Below are 22,832 nucleotides of genomic sequence, written 5' to 3' on the forward strand. Positions count from 1 at the left end.
GCAGCATCAAAAAAAAAATAAATGCAAAATAACAAATGTTTTTCAAACCTTCAGGAAAGTGAAGCACTTTGGATTAAAAAAATACAAAACATCCAGCAGAACTTGTGCCCACTTCTCTTTTTTTTCAGTCTTCATTTGTCCTTCATGTTACCGAAAAATAATGTGTTAGTACTGTTAGTATTTCTAACTGCAAAACACCACCTCAGAGCACCTCGGAGCAGGAAAGAAGAGCTGCTCACTCAGTGACAATACATACGTGTAAACCTGGTGCTTCACCATGTGATTCCTTCACATCTACGAGACGCAGAGGCGAGTTGCGGTGATTTCAATCCGCTTTCCACAAACCTTCTCTCCGCTTCTTGCAGATTCTAAAAGCTCGTTAGTCCCACAGCGCTTGAGGCGAAGCGCTGGCTCCAACTTTAAAACGAGTCCATTCCCAGAGACGCAACTCTACTCCACCTTCCAGATGGCGATCTTTCCGTCGTGTTTGCCAGCTCCGCTGAGGACGTAGCGGTCTTCCGCAGAGCAGAGCGCCGTCACCTTGTCGTTGTGGCCGTGGAGCTCCTTCAGGACTTGGTGGTGCTCTGTGTCCAGGATGTAAATCTTCCCTTTGGTGGAGCTGCGGCCAACACCGCCGACCCACACCTGGAGAGAAACGGGAGCATTTGTTAAAGATGGATACTAATGCATTTAAAAAGGTGATTTTTTTGAAGTGTTTCCCATGTCAGTGCTGTGTATTAACCTGGTTTTTAACTTTGATCATGCAGTAACATCCGGTGCAGTCCTGCAGAGCCACGCGGTGATGCGGTTTGGTGGTGTCCTTAATGTGCCAAATACACACATCTCCTGAGTCCTGACAAACACTCCACAGCTCCTCCTTCTACCATACACACAAACACATTGAAGGAAGGGGTTCACACTCAAATCCAAAACCAACACACACCAATAAAGAGAGAGAGAGAAAGCCAAAGAGAGAGAGAGAGAACTGAGTGTGGTACCTCGGGCAACAGCAGTATAGAGCTGAATGTCGCTGTGGATCCTTTCTGCTGCTCTGGCAGAGTCAGACGTTGCTTCAATGAACCGTTCCTCCACACCTCCATGACACTGTCTCTGGAAGCTGGAGATAAACACAGACAGAGGGATTATTTGTTTGCTCATAATTGACTCCCATGTTTGCCGTTGTAATGCTCCAGTGAGATAGCGTGAGACTTACAGCACCATAGCGTCCCGTTACAGCTGGAGACGGACTGCAGGCGGTCGCAGGAGAGGCGAAATTGCTTCTTCGACTGAGTGGTTAGTGACACAAAAACCGTTACTATGAAGTGAAACGTTACCGTCAATAGCAGTTGCTCTGACGACAAGGTTGAATGAGTAACGTAACCCTTGAATGAACCTGTAGGCGATGAATGTATCACTGCTTATTTTATAGACCTGCGAGCATTCTGATGTATTTAGTACTTGTGTTGGTTTAAAACGGACCTGGAGTGTTGAGACGTCCCACACCATGACGCTTCCCTCTGCACTGCAGGAGTACGCCACCTTTTGGCTGAATAACATAGGAATGTGTGACAGGTCAGACAAAGACAGAGAACCTTTACATCAACTACAAGACTATATATAGAAGGAACACTCGGTGAAAGAGTGCGCGTCAAAGGTGTGTGACAGGACCGTTGTGCGTGTGTGTTACTTGTGTTTGTCCGTGTCGAGTGCCAGTCCGGTGACCTCCGCCCGGTGTTCAGTCAGCTGTCTGTTACAGACCATGGCCACCATGCTGATGATGTAGATAACAGAGTCCTCTGAGCCCATCCAGACCTGGTCCTCGTCAACTCCCAGCATGCAGTTCTGAAAACAGAGAGGCAGAAAGTTCACACAGCTATACGGAGAACAGCCAGGTGTCTGCGCATATGAGAACTATAGGTTTTAAGAATGAATATGAAAATATTTTTGGATGAATAATATGAATAAATAGGCTGTTTAGAGGAGGTAAAGTGTAACCTATATGCTTATTTTTGTATTTTTAGCTGCATTTTACATCAGTGACGCTTGTTTCCTTTAGAAAACACAAGGTAAGTGATGTATAAAACGGAAAAAGATAAGGTTATGCATAATCCTAAAATTTATTTTGAGTTAAACAGAAGGTGCTGAAAGTTCAGTGCGAGTGGAAATTCCTTGTGCACGACTTAAACTCTGCACTAGGTGGAGACATTTTCTAATAAATGCATCTTGGCGCATGAACACATTGTCCTGCATCTAATGCCGTAGTCTGTTTCTACAGTTTCAGATTGTTTGGTGGAAAAACATATGAAATAAAAGTAAAATATGTATACAAAGCTGCTAAACCAAAAAAAAAACAAACTCTGCTTGTTATTTTCTTATCAGTTGCTATTAATCATCCGTCAGGTTACTACTGTAGAAGTCAGAGCAATGTCCAAATGCGTCAATACGTGACTAAATAGAGAACTGTGTGCAAATATTATGCTGGAGTCTTAAGAACACACACACACACACACACGTTAACATATTTCATGTGACTGTGCCCTGCATGCTTTGAATCGAGGTCAATGATTAGCACCGAGTCTAGAACCTGTAAGTTCATCCTTAACTTCATTTACTTTGAACATTCTCCACCCGCCTTTCACTGGTTTGTATCTTGTTGTGAGAGTTGTTGTTTACACAGAAAGTGTCTTGGAGGGAATGAAAACTATTCAAAACATGCACATGCAAGTCTGAAGATAATACTGACAGCGTTCATGGTGAAGCAAACAGGAGGGAAACCTGAGTGTAACGGTTTCATTTGTATCTGATGTCAGTGGTATGCATGCGTTGCTGATCCTGTCCAGAGATGCGAAGAATTCAAACGCCTCATCCCGCGATAATTTTGTTCTTCTAAATGAAATAACAGAGTAGTTACGGCTCGGAGAAATTCTGCTTACTTTCCCAATTCACTTTTTTGGTTGGAAACGTCTGATTCTGTTTTGTCATAACTCCTGGGCAGAAAGTAAAATTGGAGTGTGCAATGTGTGTGTGTGTGTGTGTGTGTGTGTGTGTGTGTGTGTGTGTGTGTATGTGTCAGTTTTTGTTACCAGTCTTGCATTTCCAACGTGGCAGGTGTGTGTGAGAGACCAGCTGGAGGCATCAAACACCATCACCTTCCCCATGCTCACAGACACCCATAGCTGACCTGAAACACATGGAGAATCAATCACTTATTTCACAGTACCATATCGCAAAAAACTTGTGACCTACTGCTGCCAGTGTTTACTCTTTCAGGAGGCCAAGAGGGAAACGCAAACGTCGACCGACAGTTTGGACAGTTAGAATGGAAACACATCAAATTCAAAAGTATTTTTCCGCTGCCTGACTCCACCCAGGCTTCACCTAACGGTCAGATATCCTCGAACGTACTCAGCGCTATTTAAAAGCACCGCTGGTGGAAGGAAAAATAAAGTAAGGTCCTGTATTTCATAGGAGGAGCAGCAGAAAGCAAGAGAGAGCAAAGAGAGAGCAAGAGAGAGAGAGAGGGGGGGGTAGAGAAGTTGGAGTGAACTGGCAATACGCCAGAAATTCAATTCAGTGACCTATATTCAAACCAGAGTGCCGGAGAGAGGCAGGGAGGGAGGTTCTGAATAGCCAGATTTGTTCTTTTCACCAACAGAAATCTGAGAGCGGACTGCGACAGAAGAACTGAACAGAGTCTGTATATGTGGGCATCAGTGAGTATGAGTGTTCGCGACTGTGTTACAGCCGCGGGTCAGTCTGCCACCAGCCGGGCATCTAAGTGGTCCCATACGGTCGCTGAAGGCAATGGCTTTATCGTTCTTTTTATGAAGATGTTTCCTCCCAGTCTTCCTGCCACGAAATGTGCCAAGCTGTCTGCCCCATAGTGAAGTCAGAGGACTGGTACCAAAGGCTCAACAACAGTAAAGAATTTGTGTGTTTTAAGGTCAAACGTGATGGCTGGAGTTTCCTGATGGGCGACAGAATAAAAGAACAATCTGAGTCTTAGAAAAGGTTTGGGCGGCCTCCGTGTTGAATTGTTGTTCCAGCCTCTGGGACTCCACTGGTGGGAGAAATAGCATTTTATTTAAAGATGCTCACTCATATTGTGTTTTTATGTTCTTGAGGAGAGCATTGTTCCCATCTGGTGACCCTTTGTGTATGAGGTAAAAGCTTCCACATTCAGGTTTTTCAAGATGCATCAAGTATACAAAGTCACTAAGTTAACTCCACTTGTTGAACACTTTGCGTTCTTTGGCTCTTAGAGATCATTTCACTGCTAAACAGACACTTACAAAGTGCGAGGGACATGTTCACATGATTTCAAAGCTTCCACTTGAAAGGCTGAACTGTATTTACATAACAACTTAACCTTGAGGAGAGGTTTCCCTCCAAATATATTTGTACACGTCTGGCTGACTTCCTTGTGTTTTCGGAGGTTGAGAAACTTTGTGTGCAGCTTTTTGACGGACTGTCTCTTTAAGTTGGATTGAGTGGCGATGACAAAGCAAAGGTCATGTGTGTCTTTACCAGTCTGTGTACATGTCAGTGACTGTGTGTCGGTGTCTCAGTTGAAACTCTGGAGTGTAAAAAGTCCCTTGAGAGAGAGAGAGAGCGAGAGCGTGTGAGACCTGACATTTGTCAGTGCGGAGAGAACAATGAGGAGATTGCTGGGTTTTTACCTGGTGTGTACAGAAGCACATCTACAGCCTGAGGTGCAGCGAGCTCCACCGAGGGGTTGATTTTGTGCTTCAGCGTCTCTGCCGTTGTCTTGGGGACCATCATCGGCACTAGAGACAGACAACTCAATATTAAAGTTCGAGTTACAACCTCTGATGAGTCATCATGTACGGAGGAACACAAACAAATGTCCAAATGATCTCAAACCATTCTTAACTGACTACAAATTGCAACCAAAAAGAAAGTCCTTAACCACAGCCCACATTGTGAATAACACATGTTTTAGTGCATCATAGAATCATTCAAACTAAATCAAATCAAACTGAAGCCTTCCATGGTGATGAAATGGGTGGTAAAAGTAAAGAAAACAGGGACAGAATCATCAAGAATAATCATCAGCACCTTCCATCTTGATGCGGTCAAAGTGAGCCAACTTGGAAGCAGCGTAGATGGCCTTACTGCTCTGCAGGCTGCCCACCACCGCGTCCATTAACAAGGCGTTGGTCAGAGCCTGCTGCATGTACTGGGGGTCCTGGAGACAAAGATCCATTCACAATTACTCCACAACTTCACATGTAGCGCTTTGCAAAACAGAAGACAGTGCTTCACAAAAAGGCATTACAATGAGATTGTACCAAAAAATAATCTAGATTAAGAAAACCATTCGTGAAAGCAAGTCTAGCTAAATTGATTTTAATGCTACGGCTTCAATTCTAAATGAATAATAGCTTTGGTGAGTTAAATCAGAGATAAATGTGTGTTGATTGTCTGGTTTAGATCTGGGTGCAATGCTTTCAGAGGTCTAGACATTGGGGCGGCTTATTCACCGTGAAGGGCAGAGAGTAAAAGAAGAAGAAGAAGAAGAAGAAAAAAAGCAGAGGAACCATGAGAGAGAAAGGAGAGGAGTGAGAGACAGAGATGTTACAGTTACATCATCTGGTTTCACAAAGGAAGCCGTCCGGCTTTGTTCAAGTGAGTATTTATGTTCGGGTACGCCTCAGTGAATTTCAACCACACCTACCAAGGGCAGTGAAGTTTACGATGACTGGCATAAGCGCACGCACACACACACACACACACACACACACACACACACACACACACACACACACACACACACACCCCGAGATAAGACAAGTTATGAGTAATAAAGGCGCATGACAACACACCACATTATCTTTCTTTCTTGTGCAATTATTCATCTCTTTTCTAATTCACCCACCCCACACACACACACACACACACACAAACAGTATACCCTCATGCCAGCACACACATACTCACATTCACCCCTCAGTTACAGCTTTACCTTGTGTTGGTCAGCCATATTGCGCCCGGCCCACATCTCTTTGACCATCAGGTTCCACAGCTCAGTCTCCGTTTTCAAATTGGCCTCGAACGTCTCTTTCCTGCCCTGAACACGCAGCTTCAGGCTGGGGATTCTCAGGAGCAGGAAGGGAGCCGAGGACACTTTCACCTCCTGGAGGAAAAGAGAGGAAGAAAGGATGGAGATCACCATGCAGGATCAACATACTGTAAATTTGACCTTGAGTCCAAAGGTCTTTGGTCCTTCCTTTTGGCTCACCTCTAAATTTCGGTACAGTGCCACCTCCACGTATCCTGGTCGTCCGTTGGTCAGCAGGAAGAGCCGTCGCTGAGTCATGACGATCTTCCCCACACCGCGGCTCGTCTTGACAGAGGAGGACAGCTTGAAGACACACTCGCCGGGCTCAATGTGCTCTGAGACGGACTTTGGCAAGCACACCTGAAAATCACACAAAAGATTCAGCTGATTTCACTGGTTTGTCAGCTGGTGGGAAAACCGTTTTAACAGCAGGTTTTTCACTAAGGGTTTTTATTGGCCTTTTAATTGGTCTTTATTATTGTTAAAAGTTGTTCATACATAAATTATTACAGTAAAACTATTTGTAAAATTCCACAAACAAGATAGTAAGTCCAAAATAAATCAAATGAATTGATGAAATTATCTTTATATGCTCTTTTCGTGTTTCAGTTGATGAAAAATGCAGTTGAAAAATTATACTCATGCAATTTGCGGTCAAAATAACAAAATATGAATTAATTGGTATTATCAAACCATTAAATCAATTTGTTGATTAACTCATAATTACAGTGTATTTTACTCATTGCTCCCATATTGCAATATTGTTTGAGTTGTTTTCAGCCAATCTTAAGATCCTTTCTACCTTTCATGATAACTTTCAATAGATTTTTAGATACAAGAGATCTTTCTCTTTCACAAACAAAACATTTGATGTTTCCTGATGTATGCCCGTTAGTAGACTTAAAGAAGCCTACAATTTCAATTATGATCAGCTAACAAGCACATCGGGATTGATTTTCCGTCTGTGTCACACTTCACTATTACACTGTGAATGTGAATACAACTGCAGTCGATGTTGCCAAAACTGTACATTCAAGATTTGGACTTAAGTTGAATGAAACAAGTAAAGCCCACATACAGACCTCCTGTGCCTCCGCCTCAGTCTCCTTCCAGATGGTGTAGAAGACTCGAAACAAATCTGGATCGACCTGCTTCTGATGACCTGCGACAAACAAACACACACTTTCATCATTGGGTATCCTGTATTACTCTTTGTCAACACAGCCAGAGGACTTGGTACGCTGAAACACTTTATACGGATCTTAATTTATCCAGAAAGGACTGACGAAGCTGAAACTATATAGAAACGCTCAGCTTCATTCTCTCACTCACTCACACACTCACACACACAGTTACATAAATGTTATGCTTTTTTAAAGCAGTATTCAGCTAAAAATTCAGTTTCATTATGACTTCGAATAACCACAGCAGCACAAGTCCTATTAAAGTAAAGTAGTCTGCAGTGTGATAATGTGCAGCTGATAGCCAGGTGTCCAACTCTGAACATTATGTCTGTATCACATTCCCCAGCAGGTCAGAAGAGGAAAAGGAAAACTTGACGTTTGCTCTTTTTACCGAACGGGATGTAACCTTCCCTTTTCCAAAACCATAATGTGGAAAGCAAGATAAGCTCTCACTACAACCTCTCTTCCTGAAGATAGATATCCAGAATGCAATTTTGGCTAAAACCTCAGCTTTTGAAAAAGTACTTCACCTCCCCCTCTTAAAACACTGTGCCTCCCTAGTAGCTATTATCTTAAATTAAAAACAAATACCTCTTTATTATTCAGCCCATCGTTCATATAACTTGTCCTTCCCGTTTACATACCCAATCCAAGCAAACAGGAATGTTGACAGGTCACTGAGGCGCTCAGGCTGGCTGGTACTAGTTCCTAGTAGCTGCTCGTAATGTTTACAATATACAAACAATGGTGTTCAAGTCTGCTCAATGCATCACTATATGCAACTTATTATATTTGTCTTTCACCACCAGCTGAAGGCCAGTAAATTACCACAGCAGCCCTGGTTACACCTACAACACCAAACATCCCTGCAGGACCAACTCTCCTTCTTCAAGAAGGGCTGAGGTAATGATTAACCTGAGGAATGAGTGTTTGCCTAGAAAGAGGAAGAAGGTCTGTATGTGTGTGTGCTCAGGCGACAACTTGGATTTGTAAGAAAAGTTCTTCGGGAGATCCTGTTTGATCAAAAGAATGGCAAAAAGGCCCGAGCTGCTCTCATAAATGTGCATTAAAAGCACATAATACACACATCCGTGCCTGTCAATGCAGCGTACGACACCACTTACCTACAGTTAAAGCGTCAAAGAGTCTATGTATGGTTCCTTGGTCTTTTACAATGCCGGACTCCTGGATACATTTCACAAACTCCTCCAGCTGCATATATTTTTTCGGCAGCTTGAAGCGCTTGACGGCATCTTCCTCACGGTCGTTGCCATCGCGCGCGAGTTCCCGCTCCTGGTCCCTCTTGACCCGACTGATGAGCCGCTTCAGTTCTGGCCGTTTCTCCGCCTGTGGAGGAATTTCATTAAAACGGCTCTCATCGATATGGTCATCAGAATCATCACAGAAGTTCTGGTACAACTCAGGGGTTGGAAATTGAGTTATCGACAACCATTAGAGATGACTTTTTCCTGAGTAAATGGCGTTTCTTTGCCAGATGATATCCAATAAAATTGCTTAAACTTGATCAATATACAGCAGACCAACACATTGTCCTCATTCATGACAGACTGACCTGTAATCTTTCAGCTTCTGGCAGAGAGTCAACCAGAGACTTAACCATCTGAGAAGGGAAGATGTCTGAGTCGGTCTTATAAAGGCTCTGGAAGTCCTCCAGTGCGTCCAGTCGCCTGTTGGACACAGTGTTCACCAAACCTCGCAGGTAGTGGTACCTGGAGAGAGCGATGGGTGGATTGGGTTAGGTGTCTGATGATTATTAGATAACCTCTAAATTATTTACACATTATGATGCAATCACTCAGCACAGTGTGAATGTTTTTGAAAAGATAATATCTATTATATAAGAAATGATATATATTTCCCTTAAAAAAAGAAAAACAATGACAATCAGACAATGGGTTGGCTGAGGTTTGCAAGAACACAAGCCATCAAGGGCCCACTGCAATAAGCAAATCCTGCAAGATCATTTCACAGAAATGTAAAGTTTTAAAAGTTCTAATGTAGATTATATTTAGTGATGGAGTCTCTGTCTAAAGTTCATGGATCAGAAATAAAAACAATTAATCTGAGCAAGTCACACACAAATACAGTGCCCAAAATACTTAATTACCATTTGTTGATCATAAACAGTTCAAAGATGTTTGGGGGCTACACAAAACAAATGAACTGAATTGAACATCCAGATATTGAATATTTAACGTTTGTTTCGCAGCTCAACAAAAAAATATACATTCTCAGTTATGCCTCCTCAAAGTACCTGGCCATCAGGGCAGACTCTTCAGGTTGTGTAGCGTTCATAGCCTTCCCCAGCGAAGAAACCATGTCAGAATAATAGTTCTGGACGTAATGATAGGCCAGCGGAGGGGGGAAATCTGGGAGGCGGAAAACCTTCACCGCTTTCTGAGGAATCTTTAACCCTGGAGGGTGACAAAGGAAATTAGATACAGTTTGCTTCTTAATTGACTCTCCATTAATCTGTTTTGATCCATCAGTGCTGACCAACATCCGGTGACATCTTCCTGATGGAGGCTGGTCTGTTGGAGCTGATGGCCGGCACAGTGTCGCTGGCAGGCTGCTCCAGGTTGGGCAGGCTGGCTCCCAGCCTCCTGCTCAGCCTGTCCCTGGGGCTGACGTAGCTGCTGTAGCCGCGCCTGGACAGATCCAACAGGAGAGGACGCCGAGGAGACTCCGTCATCGCACGATTCCTGTAGGAAGACGCCGAGGAGACAGATGTTCAAACAGGTTTAGCTCTCTGGCAATACTTATTGTTACATGAAGGCGACACATTTTTTTGTTGGCTGAGCAACAAACCCAGATGATGAATGTTCTTACAGTGCTTACTTGGTTATAGAAAACTCTTGCACTCCAGTTATTTCCTACATGTGTCATTTACTACAAGTGTCATTTTAGTCCAGATGGAAATATATACAAACTATATGAAAGCTGTGTTTTTCCTGCTTTTGTCCTGCAACTTTTAGTCATTTTCCTTATCCATTAATTTGCTAATTATTTCCTCAAACAATAGATTACTTAGGGAATAAGAGGTGAAACTAAATGGATCACCTAATTGTTCCAGCTCTATCGGGCTGACAAGTACAATAACTCTAAGGCAGACCATAAATCCGACTAAAGGTTGTATTATGCTAGAAAATAACTACTTTACAGGACTGCATGTCTCACGGGAGGTGAGAATTCCCACTTGGCTTGTAACCTGAGAATGCAACATGATCTTTAAAATATCCTTGTTTCGAGTGTACAACAAGCAAACTACTGAGCTTGCACTTTTGTACCCACAGTTGCGTGGTTACCGCTGTCCCTCAGCTGTGACATCATACTCGCAGATATCCTACCTGTGTGCATGGTTTCGCGTGTTCTGCTCCATGCGGCTAAAGGCGTCCCATTTCCTGCTCAGCCTGTCTCGCAGGAATGAGTGGAAGATATGAGTGTCCAATGCCTGGGGACAACAAAAAAGAGAAACATGTAGCACAGATTGTAATAGTTTTAGTTTGCGTGTGCAGGTGTGCCTTGTTTGTAAAAATGTGTGAATGTACCTTCTTGTAAAAGAGCTGGTCTGCCGGCTCTCTGGTCCTCAGAAACTCCTCGCTGTTGAAAACTCTGTGTTCATGGTTGAGAAAGTCCTGAACGCCTCTGACGAAGACAACACGACAGATGGAAAGAGGAACAGTTAGATTAAACAGTCTAGTATATCTGAAGTTATAACTTATGCCTACTGACCTCTTTATTTCCTAGAATCACAGCTATTTGAGAACTTTACCTGTAGATGTTGACCACTAGTTCCAGAGCTATGTTTTGTATCTGTGTGTTGAGGCGTGTTTGCCAGTCTCTGCGTTGGCATCGCAGCGCGTTGGCATCAGTGCCGACTCCAAGATGACACAGCTCCAGGTCAAAGTGAAGCTGGAGTGACTCTGCCCTACACACACAGTACACACAGTACACCAGGTACGTGAGAGTCAGATTGACCGAGAAGTGGTGGTACACTGTCTTTCTGGCCACGATGGAAGCAAATTCACAGCCAGCAGTTTACTTTTACTGTGTGTGTGTGTGTGTGTGTGTGTGTGTGTGTGAGTGTGTGTGTTCTTAAGACTCAAGCATAATATTTGCACACAATTCTCTATTGAGTCAGGTATTGACGCATTTGGACATTGCATTGTGTGTGTGTGTTTGTGTGTGCGTGTATGTGTGTGTGTGTGTTACCTTGACATAAAGCTCTCAGCTGCAGCCAGGGGGATAGCTGGTAGGTCAGTGGTTTCAGACCATGACGACTGAATGATGCCATCATCAACATTCACCAGAATTAGCTCTTCTGTCTCCTATACAAGAACACACACACACACACACACACACACACACACACACACACACACACACACACACACACACACACACACACACACACACGATAAATACAATGGGTACAATTCATGACAACACAGTCTGATTGTGCTTTCCTGTGTTAGACTGACAGGCAGCTACTGTTAAATATATGAACTAAGCTTCTGCAAGACAATGAATAAAGATGAATGCAGTGGACAACCAGTTATTGTTTAATACTGTACGTGAGCTCAAACGAGACAATTGCAAAAAGACTAGTCACTTGAATTACATGCGAGCAATTTTAATAAAACATATGATGTAATACCAGTAAACTATACTGCCAAAAGACTTGCTCTTTCTGGGAAATAGCCAAGACATTATAGGGTAGAGGGATAGTGAAGGTAGAGTAGAAAAGAGTTGAAGTGATATGTATATATTTATTAACTCGACGGGTTCTGACTCAAATGTGTACAGGATTAGATTTTTTTTAGATTAAAGATTCAAAATTCAATCATAAACACGTGTAGATATTAACTTGATATCAGCTGAAGCCAAATCTTAACTTTGGCATGAAAGATCAGATTTGCTGACACGACTTCGCCCAAAGCAAGAAAAATAAGACCGTAAGCAAGACTGTAAGCCTTGATGCTGATAAGAACGTTTGTAGACAGTGAAAGTACTCACTGCAGCAACCTCTTCAAAATGACTGATGTGACAGCCCATCAGGAAGGCTGTGGGAGCCATGAGAAAGTCCAGCATTCCTCTCGCCAAGACAGGAACATACGGCTGCTGCCAGGACAGAGGCTGGAAGAGATGTCAGAGACAGATAAAAAATATAGATAGATGGATAGGGGGATGCTCCAGGAAGTTATACAATATTTCTTCAAAGTAAAATTCAATATTCAAATTGTAAGACACAATGTTCCCCGTCTACTGACCTGCAGGTACAAGAGCAAACTCTCTGCGACCAGTGTGAGTCTGGCCCAGTCAGCAGAGAATAATACCACCCTCTGCTCCTGAAGGAGGCAGGACAGCACCTATAGAGAGACGGGCCTCATGGCGTTACCTTAAAATTGGAACTTTTACATTTTCTTTAGATTTACGATGTACTTTATTGAAATAAAATCCCTCGCTATACCTCATTTCTCAAAAGAAATACCAATAAACACAGTAAAGGTACCCTTGCATAAACATCACTTTAAGACTCCCTGTTGTGTTTCCAAGCCATGAAAGAGCAGTCTCCGTGTGCTGCCTTACCTGGAGCAGTGTTGTGTGAGTGAAACAGAGGAAAGGAAGATGCAGGTCGATGTCAATAATAGGACTGTCCTGATCCTCCCTTGATGGAAGAACCACGTGGATGGGACGGAGGTTGAAGGACTAACACACAGAAACACACGCATATTACTGTGAAGATGCAGCAATTGAAACTGTTCACAGAGACAAATGAAGATAAAGTGAGGGTGAGAGAAAATTAGTCGAGATATCTTAACAGAGACAGAAAGAGTGAGACAAAGTGTTTTCTGACCACATGTAGCTGTCCAGGTGGTGGTAAAGGGACCAGGGACAGCTTGGCGGAAAATTCCTTGATGGTCTCCTCAAAGTCCGCTTGTCTCGTAGGCCGCAACAGGACCAGGAGACTGAGAATCGAGTCGGGGGAAGGAGAGGCAGGGGTGGGAGGTTTGATATGTCACCAAATCACCTTAACCAACGTCAGGTTATCCATCCGCTTAATAAAAATGATTACCATGACAAGCAGTCTTTCAGAGCATTGTAATACGGGAACTTGGAGATGATACACACAGCAAATGGTGTATAGAGGCGGGACTTTGACAAATTCCCCCTGTAGCCATTCTGGATAGCACCTTCCTGACAGGACTGACAGGGCAGACAGCCAATGAGAAACAACCGTCTGCATTTGATGGATATTCTGTGAGTGTGCGTGTGTGCATATGTGTGTGTATGTGTCTGTGTACCTGTACAGTTCTGAAGTACTGCACAACAACTCCATGGGTTCGGTTCCCAAACAGGTCGGTAAAGACCAGGAAGTGATACCTGTCTTCTCTCTGCTCATTGGCCAACTGAAGACCACCTATTCAAAGGAAATTTTGGAGTTAAATTCACATAAACATCCATCCATCAGCTTTTGCTGAGGCGAACGCTCCGACACCCGACTGCGGTTTTCAGAGACACTTGGCCCAACCAAGCCTGAGGCCTCTTTCCGAGTCAACAACATCCAAGGCGCAATAATAACTGGGAAATTTGTGTCATTATAATAAAATACTTATGCCGAAAGTGTGGGTGGTGGTTTTGGTGCGTAATCTACATTGCAGACTTCTTCAAGTGAGATAGTAATCCATGACGGTGGTTATGGCAAGATTCTTCTCAAAAGTACAGTCTGTGACTCACGATTAGTGTCATCATGACATTGTCTGGTTAGATCTGGAGGAATCAAGGTCTGGACATATAATGCCATGCACTAAAGAAATAAGCAAAGCACCCTAGGCAAAAGAAGAAGAAAACGTCTTGCTTGAGATGGCCACTGTCACCATTGTGTTTGATTCAATTCAAAATATGGAAATGTTAAATTTGTCACAAACACACAGTACCAGGGAAACAGAGCTGTGGCAAGGCGATGAGGTCCAAATCTTTTGGAACACTGATGTCCTCTGTTGCTGAGGATGCGTCAGTACGATTGCCTGTTTGTCCGTTAGACGACCCCTCCGCAGCGCGATCTCGCCTCTTCTACACACAGAAAAACAACATATGTGGATGTTATTTTTGAAAGTGATCAACAAAGATGCCTGCTAGTGATGTGAAACTCCCAATCCTTCATCCGCGTCTCAAACTGCCGGTTAATACATGAATTTAAATAAATAAAAACATTTTGTTTACCTTTTTGATAAAGCTCCTCCTCCTCTGGACTCGACTGAAAGCTGGGCCAATCAACTGGCTGGAGTTGGTCTCTTTGGAAACAAATGGCGGGGCATGGACCTGCAGTACCTCGGCTTCCAACAGGGGGATTTCATCTAACTTACTCTGCAGATTAAGCTATGACAGTTATACATATTTAGGGTTATAGGCTTGGCTACCAATACGTCACTGTACACATTCACTCCCAGCATAAAACACTGTCTAATGTCTTCATAAATCGCTATCCAAGCTGTGCCATTATTTCAGTATTTCAGATCAAATGTTTAGGTGCGTGTGAAAATGAAGCTGTGAGGAAAGAACACACAAGTTTAATAAGCAGAAGAAACATTGTGTATATTGGAACAATGCCGGTATTCAAATAAAATATTAATACATCAACATGTCAAATAAAGTATTTTGAAATATGTTTTTTTGCTATTTAAAAAGGTGGCTAAACGATTGGCCTTATGGGAATTGTCAAAACATTTTGAATGCATCTGACCAATCAGATTGAGGCTGGGACTGTGTCCTCAGTTCATCTCAAGTGTATCAAGTATCTTTTACCAAACTCCAATAAACTTAATCATGCTTTTTCAAAGTCTGTGTGTTAGATACTGTGCACACCCGTCGTGACTTGTGAGCATGCTCTTTCTGTTCATATGTGCAGACGAACTACCCGAGGCCATTCAATAGCAATCTGATTACAGTGAGTCTATGTTGATATAAGACGCATGCAAAGTGCAAATGCTGCCCACATCTGATTGTTTGCATATGTTTTGTTATTTGACAGTGGTTTTCCATCCGTCTTTGTGTGTAATATACCTGGTATATGTCTCGTAGCTTATCACTGGGCGCTCCCACCACTACACATGCCTCCAGCAGTCCAGACGGGAGCTCTGCCATCACACACACACTGTCAGAAACACACACACACACGTACGGTGCATTTAGATGAGATGAGATCATCATCACAAAAATGTGTTGAACATTATCCATGTTTCTCTCTTTTTAGCTACTACTTCAATATCTCTGGTTATAATTGCATCTAAGGAATTGCAGGAAATGTTTAAAATCTAATCAATACATTTGATTTCCTCTTTTATTCAGCTATTGAAGTCACTCTCCACTGCACTGAAGATAAAATAATAATAAAACATACTCATACTGTGATAGACTCTTACTGTACATACAGAGAACCACTGGTCCAATCGGACAACATCAATGACGTCAAATGGCAGAAGGCGTTAACACTTCAAAGACATCATATTTTGGCCATGACTCACAAAACATTCCCAAACCTGATGAGTTGCAGTTTCCCACATGACAAAACTACAGCTTGAGTGATCTAAGTTGCACAGCACTAGCTCCAATTAAAAACCAGCAAACATGTAACTCCCACACAGAAACATTCTCTCTTTTCTGGCAACTTCCTCCAGATGTGCGCTAACACGCATACACACTCTGACGCAAAACCGTGTAACTCACCCAAACAAACAGATGTTAGGGTTTGTTCACTGAACCAGTAAACCACATTAGTCATCAGAATCACAGAGGGGAACACAGGTTACTGCAAACTGACCTGTTTAGTTCCAAAAATATCCTTTTGAAAATACATAGAATTTAACAGTATATATTATATAATTAGTTACACACAATGTGATACTAAAATCGCTGATGCAGCTGGATGTTTCCACCTCTTACATTAATTTTAGATCTCTCCATTTCGGCCAATTCTTTTCATCAACTCAAGTTTATATTTACCGAAAAATACGCTAAAATTGAACATCAAAAATATATCTCTATATCTATATAGATGTATAGTTTACGTCGCCCTTTTTATGTATATTCTCCTCTTTACAAGCACATGTCATCTTTTTTAAATTAGTCTGTTAGAGACAAAATTGCACTTAGTTAAATGTTCCTTTTTTTCCCCCTCAACAGTTCTCTTTCAAGTCTTTCAACTCTCCTGCTCTCTTCTCTCCAAACCCCTCTCATATCACCTCCCTGCTGTGCCCTTTATCTACTCTTCGCCTCCTCTTTCATTCTGTTCTTGCTCTCTCGTTTTGACTTACTTTTCTTTCTTCACCTTCGACATGCTTGTTTCTTTTCTCTCTTTCTCAGTCTTCAGGCCAATCCGGCCTCTGACTAACCACCCTCCTGTGTCATGGAAACACTCACTCAAGCACAAACTTGGGTCATTTATTCCCTGAAAACTCCTAATTTTGGAAACCTTGTACGTGTAGGAGTTGATGTACATTTACACTTCTCATAAATTCAATCTATAGCCGCCATCATAGCAGTTTTATAACTATCTCACACACATCAACTGGCAGGACAGTCTCTTGCGTGTGCGTTCACACACACACACACACACACACACACACACACACACACACACACACACACACACACACACACACACACTTAATAAAGTGCAGATGTCATGAATGCGGGACAGAGACAAATAGAAGGAAAACAAGGTGAATCGAGGTAGTTCGGCCTGCTGAATAAAATTCTGAATAAAATTCTGTACTTCCTTTCTTCTCCTCCGTGCAGACATGCAGAGGCTGTTCAGCAGCTTCAACAAACACGTTTTTCAACATATATTTTAGAGAAGAAGCGACATTGCTCTAGCCAAGCAGTTACTAGTAAGCAGGGTTTTTTTTTATAGAACTGAAAAGAGGGATAGAGGAAGGAGGCCCCTTACAAAATGGAAGTGGTTAAAGCTGAGAAAGGCAGTTTATAGTTTGGCATCACAGAGCAAATGGGTAATTTCAGGGAGAGGGCATTCCTATTGGCGTTCTACAAACGCAGACGCACGAGCGCATCCCTCTGATGAGAGCCTGATTTAACGGCGGGACATCCTGTAAGAAAAAAGTTGCTATTCCACTGTTGGGAACAGCTGCAATCACTGCAGAGCGACAGGGAAAAATCAGAGAGATTAAAAAGAGTCATAGCAATAATGTTCCTTGAAGTGTAGCCTTCTGCTCGTGGCTATTGTTAGCGGAGCATTAAACGATTAGCAGCGTTTTCTCTCCACGTTTGAAACATTTTGGCAATGTTGCACCCCACCGAGCCCTCCAATCACAGTATAGTATCTCAAATGGCTGTACAGGCCCACAAGTTTTTGAATGAAAAAAAACGGATGGTAGTTTCATAGATTTGCCGCCATATAACGCCATTGGATTGCGGTCAAAGTCGACATGATGCTCGAAACGAATGGCTAATACTCAAACAGGTTCCCGCGCTACTGCTGGGAGCTTCTGAGGGCACAGAGCTGCAGGATGAGGACTGTAGTCCCACATTATGGCATTTATTTATTTTTTTGCTCAACTTTAAATTAAGTCATTTCAGGGCTACGGGGCAGATCTGTCAGTGTTGGTTAACTTACAACCTGCTTTTTCTAAATTTAGAATCAGATGGAGTTTTTAATTGGAAATATATAATATAATATATTGGAAATATTATCAAGACAGTATTTACAATATTTTTTTTTTTACTGCACACTTTGAACAAAACACTGACAGCATTTTACTTGAAGGCTGACACAACAGTTATTATTATTTATTTAATTTGCAGGGACAATGCACACCAATCAACGGTAAAACTGTAAGTGAATCAGACTTAGCAAGAGTGGCTAATTTTGCATCTGCTGTCCCCAGACAGATTTTTTAATGCAAAAATAAATATGAAGTGAAATAACATAATTAAAGTTAGATTTATCGATCACATAAAGCCCGCCTCAGCGATATAAGACGTCTCACCAGGAGTGACGTCAGACCGTGCTAAAACAGCAGTTTGGTGCTTGACGTTATTGTAAAGATAACGTAAGAAATTGACATGAAACTGACTTGAGACCAGTTGAGCGACATTCTTAACACAGCACAGTGGAAAATCAAAGACGAACCTGAACTTAAGTAGACTCGATCATTCCCAGTGGACAGAAGTCACGCAGACCAGTCGCTGGCTCCAGTTTACCGTCACACATCTGTGAACAAGTCTTAACGCTGCAACTCCAACACTGTCTCTAACTGTTTCGGCTCTGGCACTGAACCGGTACTGACACACTACGGTTTGCACTGGCCTGTCAAACTAAAGGCACTGACAGCGCGACGGTTAGCGGGACTTCCTAACATTTCAAAATAAAGGTTGACTTGTTTTTTTTTTTCACACTTCCGGGAACTGGCTAAAGAGTACAATGGCGCCATCTAGTGCGAGTTTTGTGCACTGCTACACGAAGAAACGTCAACAAAAATGTATGCAATTTTAATGAAATAATATTTACAAGTTTTTGAATTACGAAATAAATCAATGCAGCCTGCTTCATTATTACACATAGAGTAAAAACAAGCGTTATATAAATTAAAAAGTACTAAGTGCCAACATTTAGAGCAGATAAGCAAGCATACAGTTATATGTGATGTTTTCTGTTTGCAATTGTTTATAATTGTTTCATATTTGGGTTGTTAAAAACTTATAATTTTCCTTTTTTTGTTTTAAACTAAATGTGTGTATGTGTGTGAGAGAAAACCTTCACCAAATTGCACCTGAATGCTCCAACATGTGATGAGGAAAAACAATGTTTGTTTTTTTCTCAGTGATTGCACTCTCTTATACAAGTTTTCAGTTTTTACCTCATCTCAATTAATATGATTAAAGACGTGTTTTCCACTCAACAAAAATGGGGGGGGGGGGGGGGGGGGTTATTTCATGGAGGAATTTTATTTTGAGATTGACCATGCATACAATGGCTTCAAAACTTCAGTGGCGAGACATCTAACGCGTTGTGTTTCATCCAGTAACATTACGGATCTCATAGCTCTGAAACAGACGTGCCACAAATTATAAAGATTGCTGAAAACTGACCTTCATTTCTCAATGACGCCACTTTCGCTAAAAGCAAACAAAAGAAAGTTGTAAAATATGCTGTCTTGCGCCATGGTTCAAGCAGGAAAACGAGTTATGACCAATCATTCTAATGTGTGTAGAGGTCTGTCTGGTTATAGATTACAATGAAGCAGCCTCGTGTCATTTTTCAGGCGTTTTCATGAAGGTGAACTCTAGTGCTGCTACAGTAGCAAGTCGTGGGCACAAGGTGTCGTCTTTGATCCTGTGCACAGAGCTGCAGCATTAAAGTGACGTACACATTAATGCATCTATAATTATAACCCAATTATTTGACTGTCCTGTAAATCATTCTTAAATGAACTATTCTGTATACGGTTTTCAGCACTCTAAGGATATATTGATGCTTAAACTTTGATTTAACTTTGTTGAAAGTTTGAATGCTTGTCTTTGTATTTCTTCCGCGTCGTTACTACTGCTCTTACTACAGATTAAACATGTAAAGTAGGCCCAATCTACACATTCATTCATTCATTCATGAGCTGATGTGTGCTGTGCCTGAGGCAGGGCTTTCCTCTGAGGGAATAGTTTGCTCTCTCTCTCTCTCTCTCTCTCTCTCTCTCTCTCTCTCTCTCTCTCTCTCTGTGGGTGTGCACTGCGCGCGCGTAGGGGTTTGTGTGTGTGTGTGTGTGTGTGTGTGTGTGTGCGTGTGTGTGTGCGTGTGTGTGTGCGTGTGTGTGTGTGTGTGTGTGTGTGTGTGTGTGTGTGTGTGTGTGCGTGCGTGTGTGTGTGTGTGTGTGTGTGTGTGTGTGCGTGCGTGTGTGTGTGTGTGTCGCTCCCAGCCGCGGCCATATTGGAATGCTGGATGTGGAGAGGGGAAGCAGGAACAGGCGACGGGAGAGGGAGAAGGGGGAGATAGGCAGAGGCGAAAAAAAAGACAGTAACTATAACTAACCCGAGCTAAAACTGAAATAACGGACTATTCGCCGACTGGTAATCACTTCTCCCGCCGGGAAAGACACCCCAACTCTCTCGGACGTCCCCTGGAACAAGTCAACGTGAGTGATATTGTGTTTTGGAGATTATTTCAGTCGCTAAAAGAAAGTATGGGATGCGGTTTGTTCCCGGTGCCTTGCGTTAATGTTAACTTTGCTGCTTAACTTCCCAGTTTTTAAACCATTCTCACTTGGTCCTAAATGGTTAAATGAGTAAGAAAGTAGCTTCGCTTTACTCGGACGTAGTTTGGCTTTTTAGTAACTTGAAGCAGTTGAAAGTGACCGACTGTCACCAAACTCGTCGCCACATTCACGTGGAATAAATGCGAAGAAACATTCACGTTAACTCCAATTTATGGCAAATATGTTGCACCGGATAAACTGACATTTAGCTCCTAAATTAAACATCTGTTTTGAGTGTTTTCTTGGGTTCCTTGTGCCAAGGATTCAAGGCTGTTAGGTTACCTTGATCCCTCCGTCCCAAACAAACTGAACTCGACCATTCTACCTGATACATGGGCCAATTGTGTTTCATTTATTCATGCAACGTTAGTTTATTCTGAATACTTTCAGACAGCTAACCAATTGGCCCAGTTACTTACGGCTACATAACTGTGTCAATAAGGTGTATGATATGATCTGCCCGCAGAGACTTATTTTGCTCTTATTATTTGGTTAATCAGGTGCATATCAGGTATGTGAAGTTAGAGATATTCATCCACACAATGTAGTCCCTCACTTCAGAGTTGAAATAATTAGTCAAATTATTAATTAGTTCGTAATAGTAATCTTTAACAATTTCGACAGTCATTTGTTTCAGGTGGTCAGTCAACTGAAATGCCAAAAATTGACTGATTCTGACTTCTCAAATGTGATGATTTGCTGCTTCTCTTAGCTCAATGTTGTAGATATCATATTATTATTATAATATATATATATATATATATATATATATATATATATATATATATATATATATATATATATATATATATATATATATACATATATATATATATATATATATATATATATATATATATATATATATATATATATATATACACACACACATATATATATTGAGTTGATGAGCTTTTGTTTTGGGGCTGTCGCTCAGAGACGAGAAGATATTTGAAGACACCAGCTCGGGTTCAAAGAACTTGTGATTAATTAATCGACTAATCAAATCCATCAAAAACATGTATGGGCCTATGGTAAAACGATCAAGTTATTCATATTCTTGAGAACCTTTAAGTTCCCCTAAAATATATATCTAATAAGATACTTGAAGGTTTATTGGCCAAGTGAAAGCCCTCTGAAACATGCTGCTCTGTGTTCTGCATTTTGCCCAACTGTGAAAGATTGCTGGAGCCTCTACTTCATATTCAAGATGCAAGGAAATGCTAATGAATTGCAGTGTCCTGAGGCCACTCAGGCTTCAGAGCTACAGTATACTAATAGGAGTGCTGTTTTGCACACTTATATTTGCAATTTCGTGGACAAGCTAAACCCAAAACAGTATTTTGTACACTGATGTGATTCATGACTGTTTGTGGAGAGAATGCAAAGTTTCTTCAAGATCATGTTTTGGGTTATGGATGCATCTCAGTCCCAGTTTGGTACATTGAAGGTACAATGCAATCGCACAGTTTTAACTGTCTTGTTACAGTTGTTCACTGTTTGAGTAAGGCTGTTGTTTACTGAAACAAGCACATTGAGGTGGTTGCGATGGTGTGACAATAAACTCTGGGGAAAATAATTAAATCCGATCAAGCTTTTTTTTTTAGAGATGAAAATCTGTCCCAATATGATGTGCTGCAGACAGTACTTCCTGCACTACACGCCAGAGTTTTAATAGTTTCTCTCATATGTTGCTTGTTCAAAAAAACATAGCACTGAACACTGCCAGATGTGAAGCGAAAACACCAAACTATTAACGCAAATGTAATTGATTGTATGTTACATTCACACAGCTTTCTAAGGTCTAAGATGTTTTTTCTTAATTAGCACACAAGGCTCACTGTTAATGAGCTTATCCATTTGATGAGTATTTAGTTCCACTGGAGCAGCGTTTATTCAGCCCACCTGCTGTGACCAAGTGCCTTTGATGGTGAATTTAAATAGACAGTGACAACTTACTGATCCCCTTTTTTTTTGCCATTTTATACAAACAATGGCAAACTGCCATAAGTGTGTTAGAAATAGATACGAAGTTTGTCTGATTTGATTACATTGCAATGCATCCCGTCTATATATGTTTGAATGTTGAGGTAAACTACAACCACAGTCTACTAATTGGGTATCCTCTTTTATCTGGAGTGGAAACATGTCATTACTCTGAGAAACAAGCTGAAGGTCATGTTGCTTTGCTTCAGTTTGTGATATGTATCAGCTCTAGGGAAATTACTTCATATGGACCCTCAACTTTAGTTTTAAAAATGTTTAATGAAGGCTTTTGTG

At 41.7% G+C, this 22,832-nt stretch overlaps 2 protein-coding genes across 4 annotated transcripts in view; one reads left to right on the forward strand and one right to left on the reverse strand.

The window, feature by feature from the left end:
* Positions 1 to 112: 112 nt before the first annotated feature.
* dennd3a (DENN/MADD domain containing 3a) lies at positions 113 to 18,597 on the reverse strand. Of its 2 annotated transcripts, none has more exons than XM_068576238.1 (30): positions 18,437 to 18,597; positions 15,352 to 15,442; positions 14,512 to 14,667; positions 14,226 to 14,361; positions 13,593 to 13,708; positions 13,364 to 13,485; positions 13,145 to 13,256; positions 12,877 to 12,996; positions 12,558 to 12,656; positions 12,304 to 12,423; positions 11,500 to 11,615; positions 11,060 to 11,215; positions 10,836 to 10,932; positions 10,635 to 10,738; positions 9,784 to 9,989; positions 9,542 to 9,701; positions 8,840 to 8,996; positions 8,391 to 8,613; positions 7,165 to 7,244; positions 6,263 to 6,442; positions 5,987 to 6,157; positions 5,080 to 5,209; positions 4,680 to 4,787; positions 3,084 to 3,181; positions 1,688 to 1,842; positions 1,480 to 1,546; positions 1,214 to 1,286; positions 999 to 1,117; positions 743 to 880; positions 113 to 645 (listed from the first exon to the last, which is right to left on the reverse strand). In XM_068576238.1, the coding sequence occupies exons 2-30, from the start codon at positions 15,430 to 15,432 to the stop codon at positions 451 to 453; spliced, it is 3,795 nt and encodes a 1,264-aa protein (XP_068432339.1). In that variant the 5' UTR covers positions 15,433 to 15,442; positions 18,437 to 18,597; the 3' UTR covers positions 113 to 450. The 2 variants fall into 2 exon arrangements, with proteins under 2 accessions (XP_068432339.1, XP_068432338.1); XM_068576237.1 differs by having other exon boundaries at positions 13,364 to 13,494.
* Positions 18,598 to 20,229: 1,632 nt separating this feature from the next.
* Positions 20,230 to 22,832, forward strand: part of ptk2aa (protein tyrosine kinase 2aa) — a 53,342-nt gene continuing 50,739 nt past the window's right edge. For both annotated transcript variants that reach the window (XM_068575889.1, XM_068575890.1), the window contains exon 1: positions 20,230 to 20,432. The gene's annotated coding sequence lies outside the window, so the exon portion shown is untranslated. The remainder of the gene's footprint in view (positions 20,433 to 22,832) is intronic.

The sequence above is a fragment of the Clinocottus analis genome, unplaced genomic scaffold (genome assembly GCF_023055335.1).
Source record: "Clinocottus analis isolate CAN_PGR_092001 unplaced genomic scaffold, fCliAna1.0.p SCAF_14, whole genome shotgun sequence".
Taxonomy (NCBI): domain Eukaryota; kingdom Metazoa; phylum Chordata; class Actinopteri; order Perciformes; family Cottidae; genus Clinocottus; species Clinocottus analis.